Raw genomic sequence first — 21076 nt, 5'->3', positions numbered from 1 at the left:
AGACCAGTGAGATGCTTTTTCAAATGAACAAGATGTTACATCTAACAAGTAGAAATGCAGGATTCAAGACATATTTTTTTGACATGCAAGCTAATCAAGTGATTGTCATTCATTTTTGTCTGACAATTAGGCTATTTATTAATTCAATGTTTTGTTCAATAGAGATGAATTCAATGATTTACATATACAAACGCCAGACGGGTGTTACCGGCTAAACGCCAGACCGGTGTTACCGGCTAAACACTAGACCGGTATTGCCGGCTAAACACTAGACCGGTATTGCCGGCTAAACACTAGACCGGTATTGCCGGCTAAACACTAGACCGGTATTGCCGGCTAAACACTAGACCGGTATTGCCGGCTAAACACTAGACCGGTATTGCCGGCTAAACACTAGACCGGTATTGCCGGCTAAACACTAGACCGGTATTGCCGGCTAAACACTAGACCGGTATTGCCGGCTAAACACTAGACCGGTATTGCCGGCTAAACACTAGACCGGTATTGCCGGCTAAACACTAGACCGGTATTGCCGGCTAAACACTAGACCGGTATTACCGGCTAAACACTAGACCGGTATTACCGGCTAAACACTAGACCGGTATTGCCGGCTAAACACTAGACCGGTATTGCCGGCTAAACACTAGACCGGTATTACCGGCTAAACACTAGACCGGTATTGCCGGCTAAACACTAGACCGGTATTACCGGCTAAACACTAGACTGGTATTTTTATTTATTTATTGTTTTATTTATTTATTTATTTAATTTTATTTTAGATGTTTTTATTTCACCTTTATTTAAACTAGGCAAGTCAGTTAAGAACAAATTCTTATTTTACAATGACGTCCTACTCCGGTAAAAACCCGGACGACGCTTTGTGCCGCCCTATGGGACACCCAATCACGGCCGGATGTGATACAGCCTGGATTTGAACCAGGTACTATAGTGATGCCTCTTTCACTGAGCCTTAGAGACGGCTGCGCCACTCGGGAGCCCAGCTAACATAAACCCTTATACATATATAGGCCTAATTCAAATTAGTGCCTGAGGAAGCTATACGATACACCACTTGGTGTGCTTTGAGTTCAATAATGATAATTTAGACATACAGATTTATACCTACAGAAAGCTGAGACAATCTTCTCTTGAAATGCATTTTTTTAAATGTTATACAATTGTTACGGGGGTGGGGGGGGGGGGGACAGCGGCAGACACTTATAGGAATCATGAGGACAATGTACTTGACTGTTTTAGGTGACCGGGTTAGAATATCCAGCTCAAACCAGTTCCGACCAATGTGGGAGTAAATGGTACATATAGGGACGGATATACATTTGTACATCAGACCACAGGAGGTGAAGGCGACACATAGACGTATAGGACAACTGGGCACACTAATGTTAGAAGGGACACATGGTCTACTAGTCCTAATAAGGGCAAACATACCAAAGAGCACACCAAGCTAAACATAAATACAAAGGCCAAAGACATAGGCCCATAGGATAGATGGACATATATTATTTTTAGGACAAGAAGGCTGGTACTCTTGTCTAGCCTGGTACTATATCAGTTTGTGCTGTCTACAGCCCTGGGCTGGTGCTCTTGTCTAGCCTGGTCCCATATCGGTTTGTGCTGTCTAGAGCCCTGGGCTGGTGCTCTTGTCTAGCCTGGTCCCATATCGGTTTGTGCTGTCTACAGCCCTGGGCTGGTGCTCTTGTCTAGCCTGGTCCCATATCGGTTTGTGCTGTCTAGAGCCCTGGGCTGGTGCTCTTGTCTAGCCTGGTCCCATATCGGTTTGTGCTGTCTACAGCCCTGGGCTGGTGCTCTTGTCTAGCCTGGTCCCATATCGGTTTGTGCTGTCTACAGCCCTGGGTTACTGCTCTTGTCTAGCCTGGTCCTATATCGGTTTGTGCTGTCTACAGCCCTGGGTTACTGCTCTTGTCTAGCCTGGTCCCATATCGGTTTGTGCTGTCTACAGCCCTGGGTTACTGCTCTTGTCTAGCCTGGTCCTATATCGGTTTGTGCTGTCTAGAGCCCTGGGCTGGTGCTCTTGTCTAGCCTGGTCCCATATCGGTTTGTGCTGTCTACAGCCCTGGGCTGGTGCTCTTGTCTAGCCTGGTCCCATATCGGTTTGTGCTGTCTACAGCCCTGGGCTGGTGCTCTTGTCTAGCCTGGTCCTATATCGGTTTGTGCTGTCTAGAGCCCTGGGCTGGTGCTCTTGTCTAGCCTGGTCCCATATCGGTTTGTGCTGTCTACAGCCCTGGGCTGGTGCTCTTGTCTAGCCTGGTCCTATATCGGTTTGTGCTGTCTAGAGCCCTGGGCTGGTGCTCTTGTCTAGCCTGGTCCCATATCGGTTTGTGCTGTCTACAGCCCTGGGCTGGTGCTCTTGTCTAGCCTGGTCCCATATCGGTTTGTGCTGTCTAGAGCCCTGGGCTGGTGCTCTTGTCTAGCCTGGTCCCATATCGGTTTGTGCTGTCTACAGCCCTGGGCTGGTGCTCTTGTCTAGCCTGGTCCTATATCGGTTTGTGCTGTCTAGAGCCCTGGGCTGGTGCTCTTGTCTAGCCTGGTCCCATATCGGTTTGTGCTGTCTACAGCCCTGGGCTGGTGCTCTTGTCTAGCCTGGTCCCATATCGGTTTGTGCTGTCTACAGCCCTGGGCTGGTGCTCTTGTCTAGCCTGGTCCTATATCGGTTTGTGCTGTCTAGAGCCCTGGGCTGGTGCTCTTGTCTAGCCTGGTCCCATATCGGTTTGTGCTGTCTAGAGCCCTGGGCTGGTGCTCTTGTCTAGCCTGGTCCCATATTGGTTTGTGCTGTCTACAGCCCTGGGTTACTTCTCTTGTCTAGCCTGGTCCCATTTCGGTTTGTGCTGTCTACAGCCCTGGGCTGGTGCTCTTGTCTAGCCTGGTCCCATATCGGTTTGTGCTGGGACAAACAGACGTGGGACCAGGCTAGTTTTTGTCCAGTCCTGCCTCCTCTTACCTTCTGGTATTCCCTGATGGCCTTGAATCCAGGCGATTTCATATGATGACCCCAGCAGCCAAGCCAATCATGACTATCTGCAACAACAATACATTCATTTCACACAAATAATACATTCATTTCACACAAATATCAACACAAATGGATATTTTTCTAATTCAATAGGTAAGAAGTAAAAAAACAAGTTTGAGGAGTATAAAGAAGAAGTAAACTCACTCTGAGTGACTTTAAAGTGTGACCTGGCGATGGTGTGTTTGACCACAGTGGGAGTCACAGTGCACATCTTCCATTTGAGAAGCTTCCTCTGTTCTGGTGGCAGGGACTCCACTGAAACACACAATACCACAGCTACAACTACACAATACCTCTGTTCTGGTGGCAGGGGCTCCACTGAAACACACAATACCACAGCTACAACTACACAATACCTCTGTTCTGGTGGCAGGGGCTCCACTGAAACACACAATACCACAGCTACAACTACACGATACCACAGATACAACTACACAATACCACAGCTACAACTACACGATACCACAGATACAACTACACGATACCACAGCTACACGATACCACAGCTACACGATACCACAGCTACAACTACACGATACCACAGCTACAACTACACGATACCACAGCTACAACTAAACGATACCACAGCTACACGATACCACAGCTACAACTACACGATACCACAGCTACAACTGCACAATACCACAGCTACAACTGCACAATACCACAGCTACAACTGCACAATACCACAGCTACAACTACACGATACCACAGCTACAACTACACGATACCACAGCTACAACTACACAATACCACAGCTACAACTACACAATACCACAACTACAACTACACAATACCACAGCTACAACTACACAATACCACAACTACAACTACACAATACAGCTGCAACTACACAATAGCACAGCTACAACTACACAATACAGCTGCAACTACACAATACCACAGCTGCAACTACACAATACCACAGCTGCAACTACACAATAACACAAATACAACTACACAATACCACAGCTACAACTACACGATACAGCTACAACAACACAATACCACAGCTACAACTACACGATACAGCTACAACAACACAATACCACAGCTACAACTACACAATACCACAGCTACAACTACACAATAACACAAATACAACTACACAATACAACTACACAATACCACAGCTACAACTACACAATACCATAGCTACAACTACACGATACCACAGCTACAACTACACAATACCACAGCTACAACTACACAATACCACAGCTACAACTACACAATACCACAGCTACAACTACACAATACCACAGCTACAACTACACGATACCACAGCTACAACTACACAATACCACAGCTACAACTACACAATACCACAGCTACAACTACACAATACCACAGCTACAACTACACAATACACAACTACAACTACACAATAACACAGCTACAACTACACAGCTACAACTACACAATAACACAGCTACAACTGCACAATAACACACAGCTACAAAATAAGTTACAGCTACACAATAACACACAGCTACACAATAACACACAGCTACACAATAACACACAGCTACAGCTACACAATAACACACAGCTACACAATAACACACAGCTACACAATAACACACAGCTACACAATAACACACAGCTACACAATAACACACAGCTACACAATAACACACAGCTACAACTACACAATAACACACAGCTACAACTACACAATAACACACAGCTACACAATAACACACAACTACACAATAACACACAGCTACACAATAACACACAGTTACAACTACACAATAACACAGCTACAACTACACAATAACACAGCTACAGCTACACAATAGCACACAGCTACACAATAACACAGCTACAACTACACAATAACCCAGCTACAACTAGGACTACAGGACAATACAACCCAGCTACAACTAGGACTACAGGACAATACAACCCAGCTACAACTAGGACTACAGGACAATACAACCCAGCTACAACTAGGACTACAGGACAATACAACCCAGCTACAACTAGGACTACAGGACAATACAACCCAGCTACAACTAGGACTACAGGACAACACAACCCAGCTACAACTAGGACTACAGGACAACACAACCCAGCTACAACTAGGACTACAGGACAACACAACCCAGCTACAACTAGGACTACAGGACAACACAACCCAGCTACAACTAGGACTACAGGACAACACAACCCAGCTACAACTAGGACTACAGGACAACACAACCCAGCTACAACTAGGACTACAGGACAACACAACCCAGCTACAACTAGGACTACAGGACAACACAACCCAGCTACAACTAGGACTACAGGACAACACAACCCAGCTACAACTAGGACTACAGGACAACACAACCCAGCTACAACTAGGACTACAGGACAACACAACCCAGCTACAACTAGGACTACAGGACAACACAACCCAGCTACAACTAGGACTACAGGACAACACAACCCAGCTACAACTAGGACTACAGGACAACACAACCCAGCTACAACTAGGACTACAGGACAACACAACCCAGCTACAACTAGGACTACAGGACAATACAACCCAGCTACAACTAGGACTACAGGACAATACAACCCAGCTACAACTAGGACTACAGGACAATACAACCCAGCTACAACTAGGACTACAGGATAATACAACCCAGCTACAACTAGGACTACAGGACAACACAACCCAGCTACAACTAGGACTACAGGACAACACAACCCAGCTACAACTAGGACTACAGGACAATACAACCCAGCTACAACTAGGACTACAGGACAATACAACACAGCTACAACTAGGACTACAGGACAATACAACCCAGCTACAACTAGGACTACAGGACAATACAACCCAGCTACAACTAGGACTACAGGACAATACAACCCAGCTACAACTAGGACTACAGGACAATAACACAGCTACAACTAGGACTACAGGACAATACAACCCAGCTACAACTAGGACAATACAACACAGCTACAACTAGGACTACAGGACAATACAACACAGCTACAACTAGGACTACAGGACAATACAACCCAGCTACAACTAGGACTACAGGATAATACAACCCAGCTACAACTAGGACTACAGGACAACACAACCCAGCTACAACTAGGACTACAGGACAACACAACCCAGCTACAACTAGGACTACAGGACAATACAACCCAGCTACAACTAGGACTACAGGACAATACAACCCAGCTACAACTAGGACTACAGGACAATACAACACAGCTACAACTAGGACTACAGGACAATACAACCCAGCTACAACTAGGACTACAGGACAATACAACCCAGCTACAACTAGGACTACAGGACAATAACACAGCTACAACTAGGACTACAGGACAATACAACCCAGCTACAACTAGGACAATACAACACAGCTACAACTAGGACTACAGGACAATACAACACAGCTACAACTAGGACTACAGGACAATACAACACAGCTACAACTAGGACTACAGGACAATACAACCCAGCTACAACTAGGACTACAGGACAATACAACCCAGCTACAACTAGGACTACAGGACAATAACACAGCTACAACTAGGACTACAGGACAATACAACCCAGCTACAACTAGGACAATACAACACAGCTACAACTAGGACTACAGGACAATACAACCCAGCTACAACTAGGACTACAGGACAATACAACCCAGCTACAACTAGGACTACAGGATAATACAACCCAGCTACAACTAGGACTACAGGACAACACAACCCAGCTACAACTAGGACTACAGGACAACACAACCCAGCTACAACTAGGACTACAGGACAATACAACCCAGCTACAACTAGGACTACAGGACAATACAACCCAGCTACAACTAGGACTACAGGACAATACAACCCAGCTACAACTAGGACTACAGGACAATACAACCCAGCTACAACTAGGACTACAGGACAATACAACCCAGCTACAACTAGGACTACAGGACAACACAACCCAGCTACAACTAGGACTACAGGACAACACAACCCAGCTACAACTAGGACTACAGGACAACACAACCCAGCTACAACTAGGACTACAGGACAACACAACCCAGCTACAACTAGGACTACAGGACAACACAACCCAGCTACAACTAGGACTACAGGACAACACAACCCAGCTACAACTAGGACTACAGGACAATACAACACAGCTACAACTAGGACTACAGGACAATACAACACAGCTACAACTAGGACTACAGGACAATACAACCCAGCTACAACTAGGACTACAGGACAATACAACCCAGCTACAACTAGGACTACAGGACAATACAACCCAGCTACAACTAGGACTACAGGACAATAACACAGCTACAACTAGGACTACAGGACAATACAACCCAGCTACAACTAGGACAATACAACACAGCTACAACTAGGACTACAGGACAATACAACACAGCTACAACTAGGACTACAGGACAATACAACACAGCTACAACTAGGACTACAGGACAATACAACCCAGCTACAACTAGGACTACAGGACAACACAGCTACAACTAGGACTACAGGACAACACAGCTACAACTAGGACTACAGGACAACCCAGCTACAACTAGGACTACAGGACAATACAACCCAGCTACAACTAGGACTACAGGACAATACAACACAGCTACAACTAGGACTACAGGACAATACAACACAGCTACAACTAGGACTACAGGACAACACAGCTACAACTAGGACTACAGGACAATACAACCCAGCTACAACTAGGACTACAGGACAACACAGCTACAACTAGGACTACAGGACAATACAACCCAGCTACAACTAGGACTACAGGACAATACAACCCAGCTACAACTAGGACTACAGGACAACACAGCTACAACTAGGACTACAGGACAATACAACCCAGCTACAACTAGGACTACAGGACAACACAGCTACAACTAGGACTACAGTACCATAGGACTAGAGGGCAGCAATCTCTACATGGAGGATGAGGAAGTTGTACACAATGTTAGGCTTCTGATCTCAACATGTGTACCGTTGTCAACACAGTAAAGCAGTGTCCTACCTCTCTACAGTAGTGCACTACATAGGGAATAGAGCAGTCTACCATTATAAAACGCAGTGAAGGAGTACCTTACCTCTCTGGTTGGCAGTGCTGAAGTACAGCGTGGGGGGGATGAGGGGGAACATGCTGGGAATCAAAGCTGGCTTCACCTCTTCCTCTAATTCAGGGCTCATCTGCTCCTCATCTGCTACACTGGAACACACAGTAACACACAGTGGCATTAGAACACACTAACACACAGTAACACACAGTGGCATTAGAACACACTGGAACACACAGTAACACACAGTGGCATTAGAACACACTGGAACACACTGTAACACACAGTGGCATTAGAACACACTGGAACACACAGTGGCATTAGCACACACTGGAACACACAGTGGCATTAGAACACACTGGAACACACAGTAACACACAGTGGCATTAGAACACACTGGAACACACTGTAACACACAGTGGCATTAGAACACACTGGAACACACACAGTGGCATTAGAACACACTGGAACACACTGTAACACACAGTGGCATTAGTACACACTGGAACACACAGTGGCATTAGAACACACTGGAACACACAGTGGCATTAGAACACACTAACACACTGTAACACACAGTGGCATTAGAACACACTGGAACACACAGTAACACACAGTGGCATTAGAACACACTAACACACTGTAACACACAGTGGCATTAGAACACACTGGAACACACAGTGGCATTAGAACACACAGTAACACACAGTGGCATTAGAACACACTGGAACACACAGTGGCATTAGAACACACAGTGGCATTAGAACACACTGGAACACACAGTGGCATTAGAACACACAGTGGCATTAGAACACACAGTGGCATTAGAACACACAGTGGCATTAGAACACACAGTGGCATTAGAACACACTGGAACACACAGTGGCATTAGAACACACAGTGGCATTAGAACACACAGTGGCATTAGAACACACAGTGGCATTAGAACACACAGTGGCATTAGAACACACAGTAACACACAGTGGCATTAGAACACACTGGAACACACAGTGGCATTAGAACACACAGTGGCATTAGAACACACAGTGGCATTAGAACACACAGTAACACACAGTGGCATTAGAACACACTGGAACACACAGTGGCATTTGAACACACAGTGGCATTAGAACACACAGTAACACACAGTGGCATTAGAACACACAGTGGCATTAGAACACACAGTGGCATTAGAACACACAGTGGCATTAGAACACACAGTAACACACAGTGGCATTAGAACACACTGGAACACACAGTGGCATTAGAACACACAGTGGCATTAGAACACACAGTGGCATTAGAACACACAGTGGCATTAGAACACACTATGGCATTAGAACACACAGTGGCATTAGAACACACAGTAACACACAGTGGCATTAGAACACACTGGAAGACACAGTGGCATTAGAACACACTGGAACACACAGTAACACACAGTGGCATTAGAACACACTGGAACACACTGTGGCATTAGAACACACAGTAACACACAGTGGCATTTGAACACACAGTGGCATTAGAACACACTGGAAGACACAGTGGCATTAGAACACACAGTGGCATTAGAACACACAGTAACACACAGTGGCATTAGAACACACAGTGGCATTAGAACACACTGGAACACACAGTGGCATTAGAACACACAGTGTGGCATTAGAACACACTGGAACACACAGTGGCATTAGAACACACAATGTGGCATTAGAACACACTGGAACACACAGTGGCATTAGAACACACTGGAAGACACAGTGGCATTAGAACACACAGTGGCATTAGAACACACAGTAACACACAGTGGCATTAGAACACACAGTGGCATTAGAACACACTGGAACACACAGTGGCATTAGAACACACAGTGGCATTAGAACACACAGTTGCATTAGAACACACTGGAACACACAGTGGCATTAGAACACACAGTGGCATTAGAACACTCTGGAACACACAGTGGCATTAGAACACACTGGAACACACAGTGGCATTAGAACACACTATAACACACTGTAACACACAGTGGCATTAGAACACACTATAACACACTGTAACACACAGTGGCATTAGAACACACTATAACACACAGTGGCATTAGAACACACTATAACACACTGGAACACACAGTTGCATTAGAACACACAGTAACACACAGTGGCATTAGAACACACTGCAACACAGTAACACACTGTAACACACAATAACACACAGTAACACACAGTGGCATTAGAACACACTGTAACACACAATAACACACAGTGGCATTAAAACACACTGTAACACACAATAACACAGTAACACACAGTGGCATTAGAACACACTGCAACACAGTAACACACAATAACACACTAACACACAGTAACACACAGTGGCATTAGAACACACTGCAACACAGTAACACACAGTAACACACAGTGGCATTAGAACACACTGCAACACAGTAACACACAGTAACACACAGTAACACACAGTGGCATTAGAACACACTGCAACACAGTAACACACACTAACACACAGTAACACACAGTGGCATTAGAACACACTGCAACACAGTAACACACAGTAACACACAGTGGCATTAGAACACACTGCAACACAGTAACACACTGCAACACAGTAACACACAGTAACACACAGTGGCATTAGAACACACTGCAACACAGTAACACACAGTAACACACTGTAACACACAGTGGCATTAGAACACACTGCAACACAGTAACACACTGCAACACAGTAACACACAGTAACACACAGTGGCATTAGAACACACTGCAACACAGTAACACACAGTAACACACAGTGGCATTAGAACACACTGCAACACAGTAACACACAATAACACACAGTAACACACAGTGGCATTAGAACACACTACAACACAGTAACACACAATAACACACAGTAACACACAGTGGCATTAGAACACACTGCAACACAGTAACACACAATAACACACAGTAACACACAGTAACACACAGTAACACACAATAACACACAGTAACACACAGTGGCATTAGAACACACTGCAACACAGTAACACACAATAACACACAGTAACACACAATAACACACAGTAACACACAATAACACACAGTAACACACAGTGGCATTAGAACACACTACAACACAGTAACACACAATAACACACAGTAACACACAGTGGCATTAGAACACACTGCAACACAGTAACACACAATAACACACAGTAACACACAGTGGCACACAGTGGCATTAGAACAGGGAGGATGCAATAAGTCATACTAACAGCGAACACTGAGAACACTGGGAATATTATCAAAAACACATTTCCAGACAGGTTTCTTCTTCCCTGCCGACTATTCAGTTAACACCAGGTTCCATTCTGCCACACAGACAACATGCTGCCTGGTCATCCACGTCCAGAACAGAGGGGCTAAAACAACAAGACTAGTTGATACCTAGCAGGCCATGTCACTGGTTTAAAGCTACCGTTTCGCCCTGAGTTGTTTCGCTCAGAGTTAGCTCAGCCATGTCGTTGGAACGACGGGAGACATTCGGTTAAAAAAATATAGATTTTTTTAAAGTCTATTTTAAACCAAACCATTACAACACCTTCAAGATTAATCAATAAAAACTGCAAACACATTCCGTTACAACGGGTCTTCCTCCTAGTCAACGGGTCTTCCTCCTAGTCAACGGGTCTTCCTCCTAGTCAACGGGTCTTCCTCCTAGTCAACGGGTCTTCCTCCTAGTCAACGGTCTTCCTCCTAGTCAACGGTCTTCCTCCTAGTCAACGGTCTTCCTCCTAGTCAACGGGTCTTCCTCCTAGTCAACGGGTCTTCCTCCTAGTCAACGGGTCTTCCTCCTAGTCAACGGTCTTCCTCCTAGTCAACGGTCTTCCTCCTAGTCAACGGTCTTCCTCCTAGTCAACGGTCTTCCTCCTAATCAACGGGTCTTCCTCCTAATCAACGGGTCTTCCTCCTAATCAACGGGTCTTCCTCCTAGTCAACGGGTCTTCCTCCTAATCAACGGGTCTTCCTCCTAGTCAACGGGTCTTCCTCCTAGTCAACGGGTCTTCCTCCTAGTCAACGGGTCTTCCTCCTAGTCAACGGGTCTTCCTCCTAGTCAACGGGTCTTCCTCCTAGTCAACGGGTCTTCCTCCTAGTCAACGGGTCTTCTTCCTAGTCAACGGGTCTTCTTCCTAGTCAACCGGTCTTCCTCCTAGTCAACCGGTCTTCCTCCTAGTCAACCGGTCTTCCTCCTAGTCAACCGGTCTTCCTCCTAGTCAACCGGTCTTCCTCCTAGTCAACCGGTCTTCCTCCTAGTCAACCGGTCTTCCTCCTAGTCAACCGGTCTTCCTCCTAGTCAACCGGTCTTCCTCCTAGTCAACCGGTCTTCCTCCTAGTCAACCGGTCTTCCTCCTAGTCAACCGGTCTTCCTCCTAGTCAACCGGTCTTCCTCCTAGTCAACCGGTCTTCCTCCTAGTCAACCGGTCTTCCTCCTAGTCAACCGGTCTTCCTCCTAGTCAACCGGTCTTCCTCCTAGTCAACCGGTCTTCCTCCTAGTCAACCGGTCTTCCTCCTAGTCAACCGGTCTTCCTCCTAGTCAACCGGTCTTCCTCCTAGTCAACCGGTCTTCCTCCTAGTCAACCGGTCTTCCTCCTAGTCAACCGGTCTTCCTCCTAGTCAACCGGTCTTCCTCCTAGTCAACCGGTCTTCCTCCTAGTCAACCGGTCTTCCTCCTAGTCAACCGGTCTTCCTCCTAGTCAACCGGTCTTCCTCCTAGTCAACCGGTCTTCCTCCTAGTCAACCGGTCTTCCTCCTAGTCAACCGGTCTTCCTCCTAGTCAACGGTCTTCCTCCTAGTCAACGGTCTTCCTCCTAGTCAACGGTCTTCCTCCTAGTCAACGGTCTTCCTCCTAGTCAACGGTCTTCCTCCTAGTCAACGGTCTTCCTCCTAGTCAACGGGTCTTCCTCCTAGTCAACGGGTCTTCCTCCTAGTCAACGGGTCTTCCTCCTAATCAACGGTCTTCCTCCTAATCAACGGGTCTTCCTCCTAATCAACGGGTCTTCCTCCTAGTCAACGGGTCTTCCTCCTAGTCAACGGGTCTTCCTCCTAGTCAACGGGTCTTCCTCCTAATCAACGGGTCTTCCTCCTAATCAACGGTCTTCCTCCTAATCAACGGGTCTTCCTCCTAATCAACGGGTCTTCCTCCTAATCAACGGTCTTCCTCCTAATCAACGGTCTTCCTCCTAATCAACGGTCTTCCTCCTAATCTACGGGTCTTCCTCCTAATCTACGGGTCTTCCTCCTAATCTACGGGTCTTCCTCCTAATCATCATCAAACAAAGTACAATCTGATCGACTAAAAACAATTGTCTGATAAATGGCAAATATCTGGGCAAAGAATTGAACGACAAAATTTACATGAAAGTCACGTATGAAGCTGTTCAAACCTCTCTGGATCTGTTCTGTTGTACTGGGAATGAATGGCATTGCCTTGGAGATAACAGGCCTACTCTACATGGGCTGGCTAGGAGATAACAGGCCTACTCTACATGGGCTGCCTTGGAGATAACAGGCCTGCTCTATATGGGCTGACTAGGAGATAACAGGCCTACTCTACATGGGCTGCCTTGGAGATAACAGGCCTACTCTACATGGGCTGACTAGGAGATAACAGGCCTACTCTACATGGGCTGACTAGGAGATAACAGGCCTACTCTACATGGGCTGACTAGGAGATAACAGGCCTACTCTACATGGGCTGCCTAGGAGATAACAGGCCTGCTCTATATGGGCTGACTGGGAGATAACAGGCCTACTCTACATGGGCTGCCTTGGAGATAACAGGCCTACTCTACATGGGCTGCCTTGGAGATAACAGGCCTGCTCTATATGGGCTGACTAGGAGATAACAGGCCTACTCTACATGGGCTGACTAGGAGATAACAGGCCTCGGAGATAACAGGCCTACTCTACATGGGCTGACTAGGAGATAATAGGCCTACTCTACATGGGCTGATATGGAGATAACAGGCCTACTCTACATGGGCTGCCTTGGAGATAACAGGCCTACTCTACATGGGCTGCCTTGGAGATAACAGGCCTACTCTACATGGGCTGCCTTGGAGATAACAGGCCTACTCTACATGGGCTGCCTTGGAGATAACAGGCCTACTCTACATGGGCTGCCTCGGAGATAACAGGCCTACTCTACATGGGCTGCCTCGGAGATGACAGGCCTACTCTACATGGGCTGCCTCGGAGATAACAGGCCTACTCTACATGGGCTGCCTCGGAGATAACAGGCCTACTCTACATGGGCTGCCTCGGAGATAACAGGCCTACTCTACATGGGCTGCCTCGGAGATAACAGGCCTACTCTACATGGGCTGCCTTGGAGATAACAGGCCTACTCTACATGGTCTGACTAGGAGATAACAGGCCTACTCTACATGGTCCGACTAGGAGATAACAGGCCTACTCTACATGGGTTGCCTTGGACATAACAGGCCTACTCTACATGGTCTGCCTTGGAGATAACAGGCCTACTCTACATGGGCTGCCTCGGAGATAACAGGCCTACTCTACATGGGCTGCCTTGGAGATAACAGGCCTACTATACATGGGCTGCCTTGAAGATAACAGGAGATAACAGACCTACTATACACGGGCTGACTAGTAGATAACAGGCCTACTATACATGGGCTGACTAGGAGATAACAGGCCTACTCTACATGGGCTAACCAGGAGATAACAGACCTACTCTATATGGGCTAACCAGGAGATAACAGACCTACTCTATATGGGCTGACTAGGAGATAACAGGCCTACTCTACATGGTCTGACTAGGAGATAACAGGCCTACTCTACATGGGCTAACCAGGAGATAACAGGCCTACTCTAAATGGGCTGACTAGGAGATAACAGGCCCAATCTACATGGGCTGACTAGGAGATAACAGGCCTAATCTACATTGGCTGCCTTGGAGATAACAGGCCTAATCTACATGGGCTGACTAGGAGATAACAGGCCTAATCTACATGGGCTGACTAGGAGATTATAGGCCCTACTCTACATGGGCTAACCAGGAGATAACAGGCCTACTCTACATGGGCTGACTAGGAGATAACAGGCCTACTCTACATGGGCTGAATAGGAGATAACAGGCCTACTCTACATGGGCTGACTTGGAGATAATAGGCCCTACTCTACATGGGCTGCCTCGGAGATAACAGGCCTACTCTACATGGGCTGCCTCGGAGATAACAGGCCTACTCTACATGGGCTGCCTCGGAGATAACAGGCCTACTCTACATGGGCTGACTAGTAGATAACAGGCCTACTATACATGGGCTGACTAGGAGATAACAGGCCTATTCTACATGGGCTAACCAGGAGATAACAGACCTACTCTATATGGGCTAACCAGGAGATAACAGACCTACTCTACATGGGCTGACTAGGAGATAACAGGCCTACTCTACATGGGCTGACTAGGAGATAACAGGCCTACTCTGCATGGGCTGACTAGGAGATAACAGGCCTAATCTACATGGGCTGACTAGGAGATAACAGGCCTACTCTACATGGGCTAACCAGGAGATAACAGACCTACTCTATATGGGCTGACTAGGAGATAACAGGCCTAATCTACATGGGCTGACTAGGAGATAACAGGCCTAATCTACATGGGCTGACTAGGAGATAACAGGCCTAATCTACATGGGCAGACTAGGAGATAACAGGTCTAATCTACATGGGCTGACTAGGAGATAACAGGCCTACTCTACATGGGCTAACCAGGAGATAACAGGCCTACTCTACATTGGCTGACTAGGAGATAACAGGCCTAATCTACATGGGCTGACTAGAAGATTATAGGCCTACTCTACATGGGCTAACCAGGAGATAACAGACCTACTCTACATGGGCTAACCAGGAGATAACAGACCTACTCTACATGGGCTAACCAGGAGATAACAGACCTACTCTACATGGGCTAACCAGGAGATAACAGACCTACTCTACATGGGCTAACCAGGAGATAACAGGCCTACTCTACATGGGCTAACCAGGAGATAACAGGCCTACTCTACATGGGCTGCCTTGGGGATAACAGGCCAACTCTATATGGGCTGCCTAAGAGATAACAGGCCTACTCTATATGGGCTGCCTAAGAGATAACAGGCCTACTCTACATGGGCTGCCTCGGAGATAACAGGACTACTCTACATGGGCTGACTAGGAGATAACAGGCCTACTCTACATGGGCTGACTAGGAGATAACAGGCCTATTCTACATGGGCTGACTAGGAGATAACAGGCCTACTCTACATGGGCTGACTATGAGATAACAGGCCTACTCTACATGGGCTGACTAAGAGATAACAGGCCAACTCTACATGGGCTGACTAGGAGATAACAAGTCTACTCTACATGGGCTGACTAGGAGATAACAGGCCTACTCTACATGGGCTGACTAGGAGATAACAGGCCAACTCTACATGGGCTGACTAGGAGATAACAGGCCTATTCTACATGGGCTGACTAGGAGATAACAGGCCTACTCTACATGGGCTGACTATGAGATAACAGGCCTACTCTACATGGGCTGACTAAGAGATAACAGGCCAACTCTACATGGGCTGACTAGGAGATAACAAGTCTACTCTACATGGGCTGACTAGGAGATAACAGGCCTACTCTACATGGGCTGACTAGGAGATAACAGGCCTACTCTACCCTCTACATGGGCTGACTAGGAGATAACAGGTCTACTCTACATGGGCTGACTAGGAGATAACAGGCCTACTCTACATGGGCTGACTAGGAGATAATAGGCCTACTCTACCCTCTACATGGGCTGACTAGGAGATAATAGGCCTACTCTACCCTCTACATGGGCTGCCTTGGAGATAACAGGCCTACTCTACATGGGCTGACTGGGAGATAACAGGCCTACTCTACATGGGCTGACTAGGAGATAACAGGCCTACTCTACATGGGCTGACTAGGAGATAACAGGCCAACTCTACATGGGCTGACTAGGAGATAACAGGCCTACTCTACATGGGCTGAGTAGGAGATAACAGGCCTACTCTACATGGGCTGACTAGGAGATAACAGGCCAACTCTACATGGGCTGACTAGGAGATAACAGGCCTACTCTACATGGGCTGCCTCGGAGATAACAGGCCTACTCTACATGGGCTGACTAGGAGATAACAGGCCTACTCTACCCTCTACATGGGCTAACTAGGAGATAACAGGCCTACTCTACATGGGCTGACTAGGAGATAACAGGCCAACTCTACATGGGCTGACTAGGAGATAACAGGCCTACTCTACATGGGCTGCCTCGGAGATAACAGGCCTACTCTACATGGCCTGCCTTGGAGATAACAGACCTACTCTACATGGGCTGCCTTGGAGATAACAGACCTACTCTACATGGGCTGCCTTGGAGATAACAGGCCTACTCTACATGGGCTGACCAGGAGATAACAGACCTCCTCTACATGGGCTGACTAGGAGATAACAGGCCTACTCTACATGGGCTCCCTTGGAGATAACAGACCTACTCTACATGGGCTGCCTTGGAGATAACAGGCCTACTCTACATGGGCTGACTATGAGATAATAGGCCTACTCTACATGGTCTGACTAGGAGATAACAGGCCAACTCTACATGGGCTGACTAGGAGATAACAGGCCTACTCTACATGATCTGACTAGGAGATAACAGGCCAACTCTACATGGGCTGACTAGGAGATAACAGGCCTACTCTACATGGGCTGACTAGGAGATAACAGGCCTACTCTACATGGTCTGACTAGGAGATAACAGGCCAACTCTACATGGGCTGACTAGGAGATAACAGGCCTACTCTACATGGGCTGACTAGGAGATAACAGGCCTACTCTACATGGGCTGACTAGGAGATAACAGGCCTACTCTACATGGGCTGACTAGGAGATAACAGGCCTACTCTACATGGGCTGACTAGGAGATAACAGGCCTACTCTACATGGGCTGACTATGAGATAATAGGCCTACTCTACATGGGCTGACTAGGAGATAACAGGCCAACTCTATATGGGCCTTACTAGAAGATAACAGGCCAACTCTACATGGGCCTCAGCTGAAAGAAGAAAACCAAAATGGCCTAAAACAAATCAACAAATCAGCTGGGACGTCATGCTACGGCCAAACGCTATCGGAGCCCGTTATCGAAGGATAGTTTCCACTTCAAAATCAATGATTGACCATTGGTAGACCTTCCCACTAGCCTCTGTGCTTTCAACCTTTCACCAGCAGCAACCATTAGAACAAACAATAAGTCACATATTCTCTCCTGGGTTTGTGTAATCGTAGTGCCAGGGAACTGTCAGGTGTCCCGACTAGGAGGACCATTGGAATTAGGAACGGTCATTCTACAGAGTTCTAGCCACAACAGGATGAAAAATGACTACTGTCTTCACAGATTAATAATAAGCTTTAATCTAAAATAATTTTTGTTGTTTCCCCCCCCCAGAGTTTGTGTCAAGTGTTCCTGGCATTGTAAAGACTATTATCTATAACTAACTGAACTTTCTGTTAATCTCAACGATGCCTACATGACAGGTGTGAAACCATGTTGAGAAATATATGGCGTACTCTCTGGTCCGTTTCAGATTCATTTCATGACCCGGGTGAATTTGTGGTCTGACAGATAACCAAAACAGACCTGACATCAATGTCACAATATAGACCATCACAATTCAATTCTAAAAAATAAAAACTTTTAAAAACATATTTTTCTTTGAATACATCTCTGTACAGACAAAACCTTAGAAACCAGAAAGATTTGAATAGAATAATTGCAATAACATAATAATAAAAAAAAAATACAAACTATTCAAACAATGTCAATGATTTTGAAAAACATTAAATAAAAAAACTGAAATGAAACTTACTGGATGGGCATGGAGGCTGTGGATGAGGCATCGTTTATAGAGGAGCAGTCAGAGCCGTCTGAGAACAAACAGGATATATAGGATTCATTATATTAGCCTAGCTACAGCAGTCAGAGCCGTCTGAGGACAAACAGGATATATAGGATTCATTATATTAGCCTAGCTACAGCAGTCAGAGCCGTCTGAGAACAAACAGGATATATAGGATTCATTATATTAGCCTAGTATTCATTATATTAGCCTAGCTACAGCAGTCAGAGCCATCTGAGGACAAACAGGATATATAGGATTCATTATATTAGCCTAGTATTCATTATATTAGCCTAGCTACAGCAGTCAGAGCCATCTGAGGACAAACAGGATATATAGTATTCATTATATTAGCCTAGTATTCATTATATTAGCCTAGCTACAGCAGTCAGAGCCGTCTGAGAACAAACAGGATATATAGTATTCATTATATTAGCCTAGCTACAGCAGTCAGCCCCATCTGAGGACAAACAGGATATATAGTATTCATTATATTAGCCTAGCTACAGCAGTCAGAGCCGTCTGAGAACAAACAGGATATATAGGATTCATTATATTAGCCTAGTATTCATTATATTAGCCTAGCTACAGCAGTCAGAGCCGTCTGAGGACAAACAGGATATATAGTTGTCACGCCCTGGCCTTATTATTCTTTGTTTTCTTTATTATTTTAGTTAGGTCAGGGTGTGACATGGGTAATGTTTATGTTTTGTTGGTTTTGGGTGTTTATTTGGTAAAGGGGTTATGGGGTGTAGTAGATGGTTTTGTGTTGAGTGTATATGTCTAGTGTTGTCTATGTTGGTTAGTTATCTAGGAGAGTCTATGGTTACCTGAATGAGTTCCCAATTAGAGACAGCTGATTTCGGTTGTCTCTGATTGGGAGCCTTATTTAGGGTAGCCATAGGCTCTCATTGGTTGTGGGTAATTGTCTATGTAAGAACGTTTGTAGCCAGTGTGTGTAAGTGCACAACGTTTGTAGCTTCACGGTCGTTTTGTTGTTTTGTTGTTTTGTTAAAGTGTTTTTGTGTCGTGTTCATCTTCGTGGTGTTAATAAAGAAGATGGCTTATTTTCCAAAAGCTGCATTTTGGTCCGTTAATCCGCCACACGATCGTGACAATAGTATTCATTATATTAGCCTAGCTACAGCAGTCAGAGCCGTCTGAGAACAAACAGGATATATAGGATTCATTATATTAGCCTAGTATTCATTATATTAGCCTAGCTACAGCAGTCAGAGCCGTCTGAGAACAAACAGGATATATAGTATTCATTATATTAGCCTAGCTACAGCAGTCAGAGCCGTCTGAGAACAAACAGGATATATAGTATTCATTATATTAACCTAGCTACAGCAGTCAGAGCCGTCTGAGAACAAACAGGATATATAGTATTCATTATATTAGCCTAGCTACAGCAGTCAGACCCATCTGAGGACAAACAGGATATATAGTATTCATTATATTAGCCTAGTATTCATTATATTAGCCTAGCTACAGCAGTCAGAGCCATCTGAGGACAAACAGGATATATAGTATTCATTATATTAGTCTAGTATTCATTATATTAGCCTAGCTACAGCAGTCACAGCCGTCTGAGAACAAACAGGATATATAGGATTCATTATATTAGCCTAGCTACAGCAGTCAGAGCCGTCTGAGAACAAACAGGATATATAGTATTCATTATATTAGCCTAGCTACAGCAGTCAGAGCCGTCTGAGAACAAACAGGATATATAGTATTCATTATATTAGCCTAGCTACAGCAGTCACAGCCGTCTGAGAACAAACAGGATATATAGGATTCATTATATTAGCCTAGCTACAGCAGTCAGAGCCGTCTGAGAACAAACAGGATATATAGTATTCATTATATTAGCCTAGTATTCATTATATTAGCCTAGCTACAGCAGTCAGCCCCATCTGAGGACAAACAGGATATATAGTATTCATTATATTAGC

General features: G+C 45.7%; 1 protein-coding gene across 2 annotated transcripts in view; it reads right to left on the bottom strand.

Moving 5' to 3' along the window:
• The window catches only part of ttll4 (tubulin tyrosine ligase-like family, member 4), a 58609-nt gene that overhangs the window by 33366 nt on the left and 4167 nt on the right, over positions 1-21076 (bottom strand). For both annotated transcript variants that reach the window (XM_055871914.1, XM_055871915.1), the window contains exons 3-6: positions 19086-19143; positions 8170-8288; positions 3197-3307; positions 2981-3057 (exon numbers count right to left, since the gene is read on the bottom strand). In XM_055871914.1, coding sequence (XP_055727889.1) covers positions 2981-3057; positions 3197-3307; positions 8170-8288; positions 19086-19143 — 365 coding nt within the window. The remainder of the gene's footprint in view (positions 1-2980; positions 3058-3196; positions 3308-8169; positions 8289-19085; positions 19144-21076) is intronic.

Source organism: Salvelinus fontinalis, chromosome 19, assembly GCF_029448725.1.
Source record: "Salvelinus fontinalis isolate EN_2023a chromosome 19, ASM2944872v1, whole genome shotgun sequence".
NCBI lineage: Eukaryota > Metazoa > Chordata > Actinopteri > Salmoniformes > Salmonidae > Salvelinus > Salvelinus fontinalis.
Note: the sequence above shows the minus strand (reverse complement) of the source record. Positions and strands in the feature narration are given on the sequence as shown.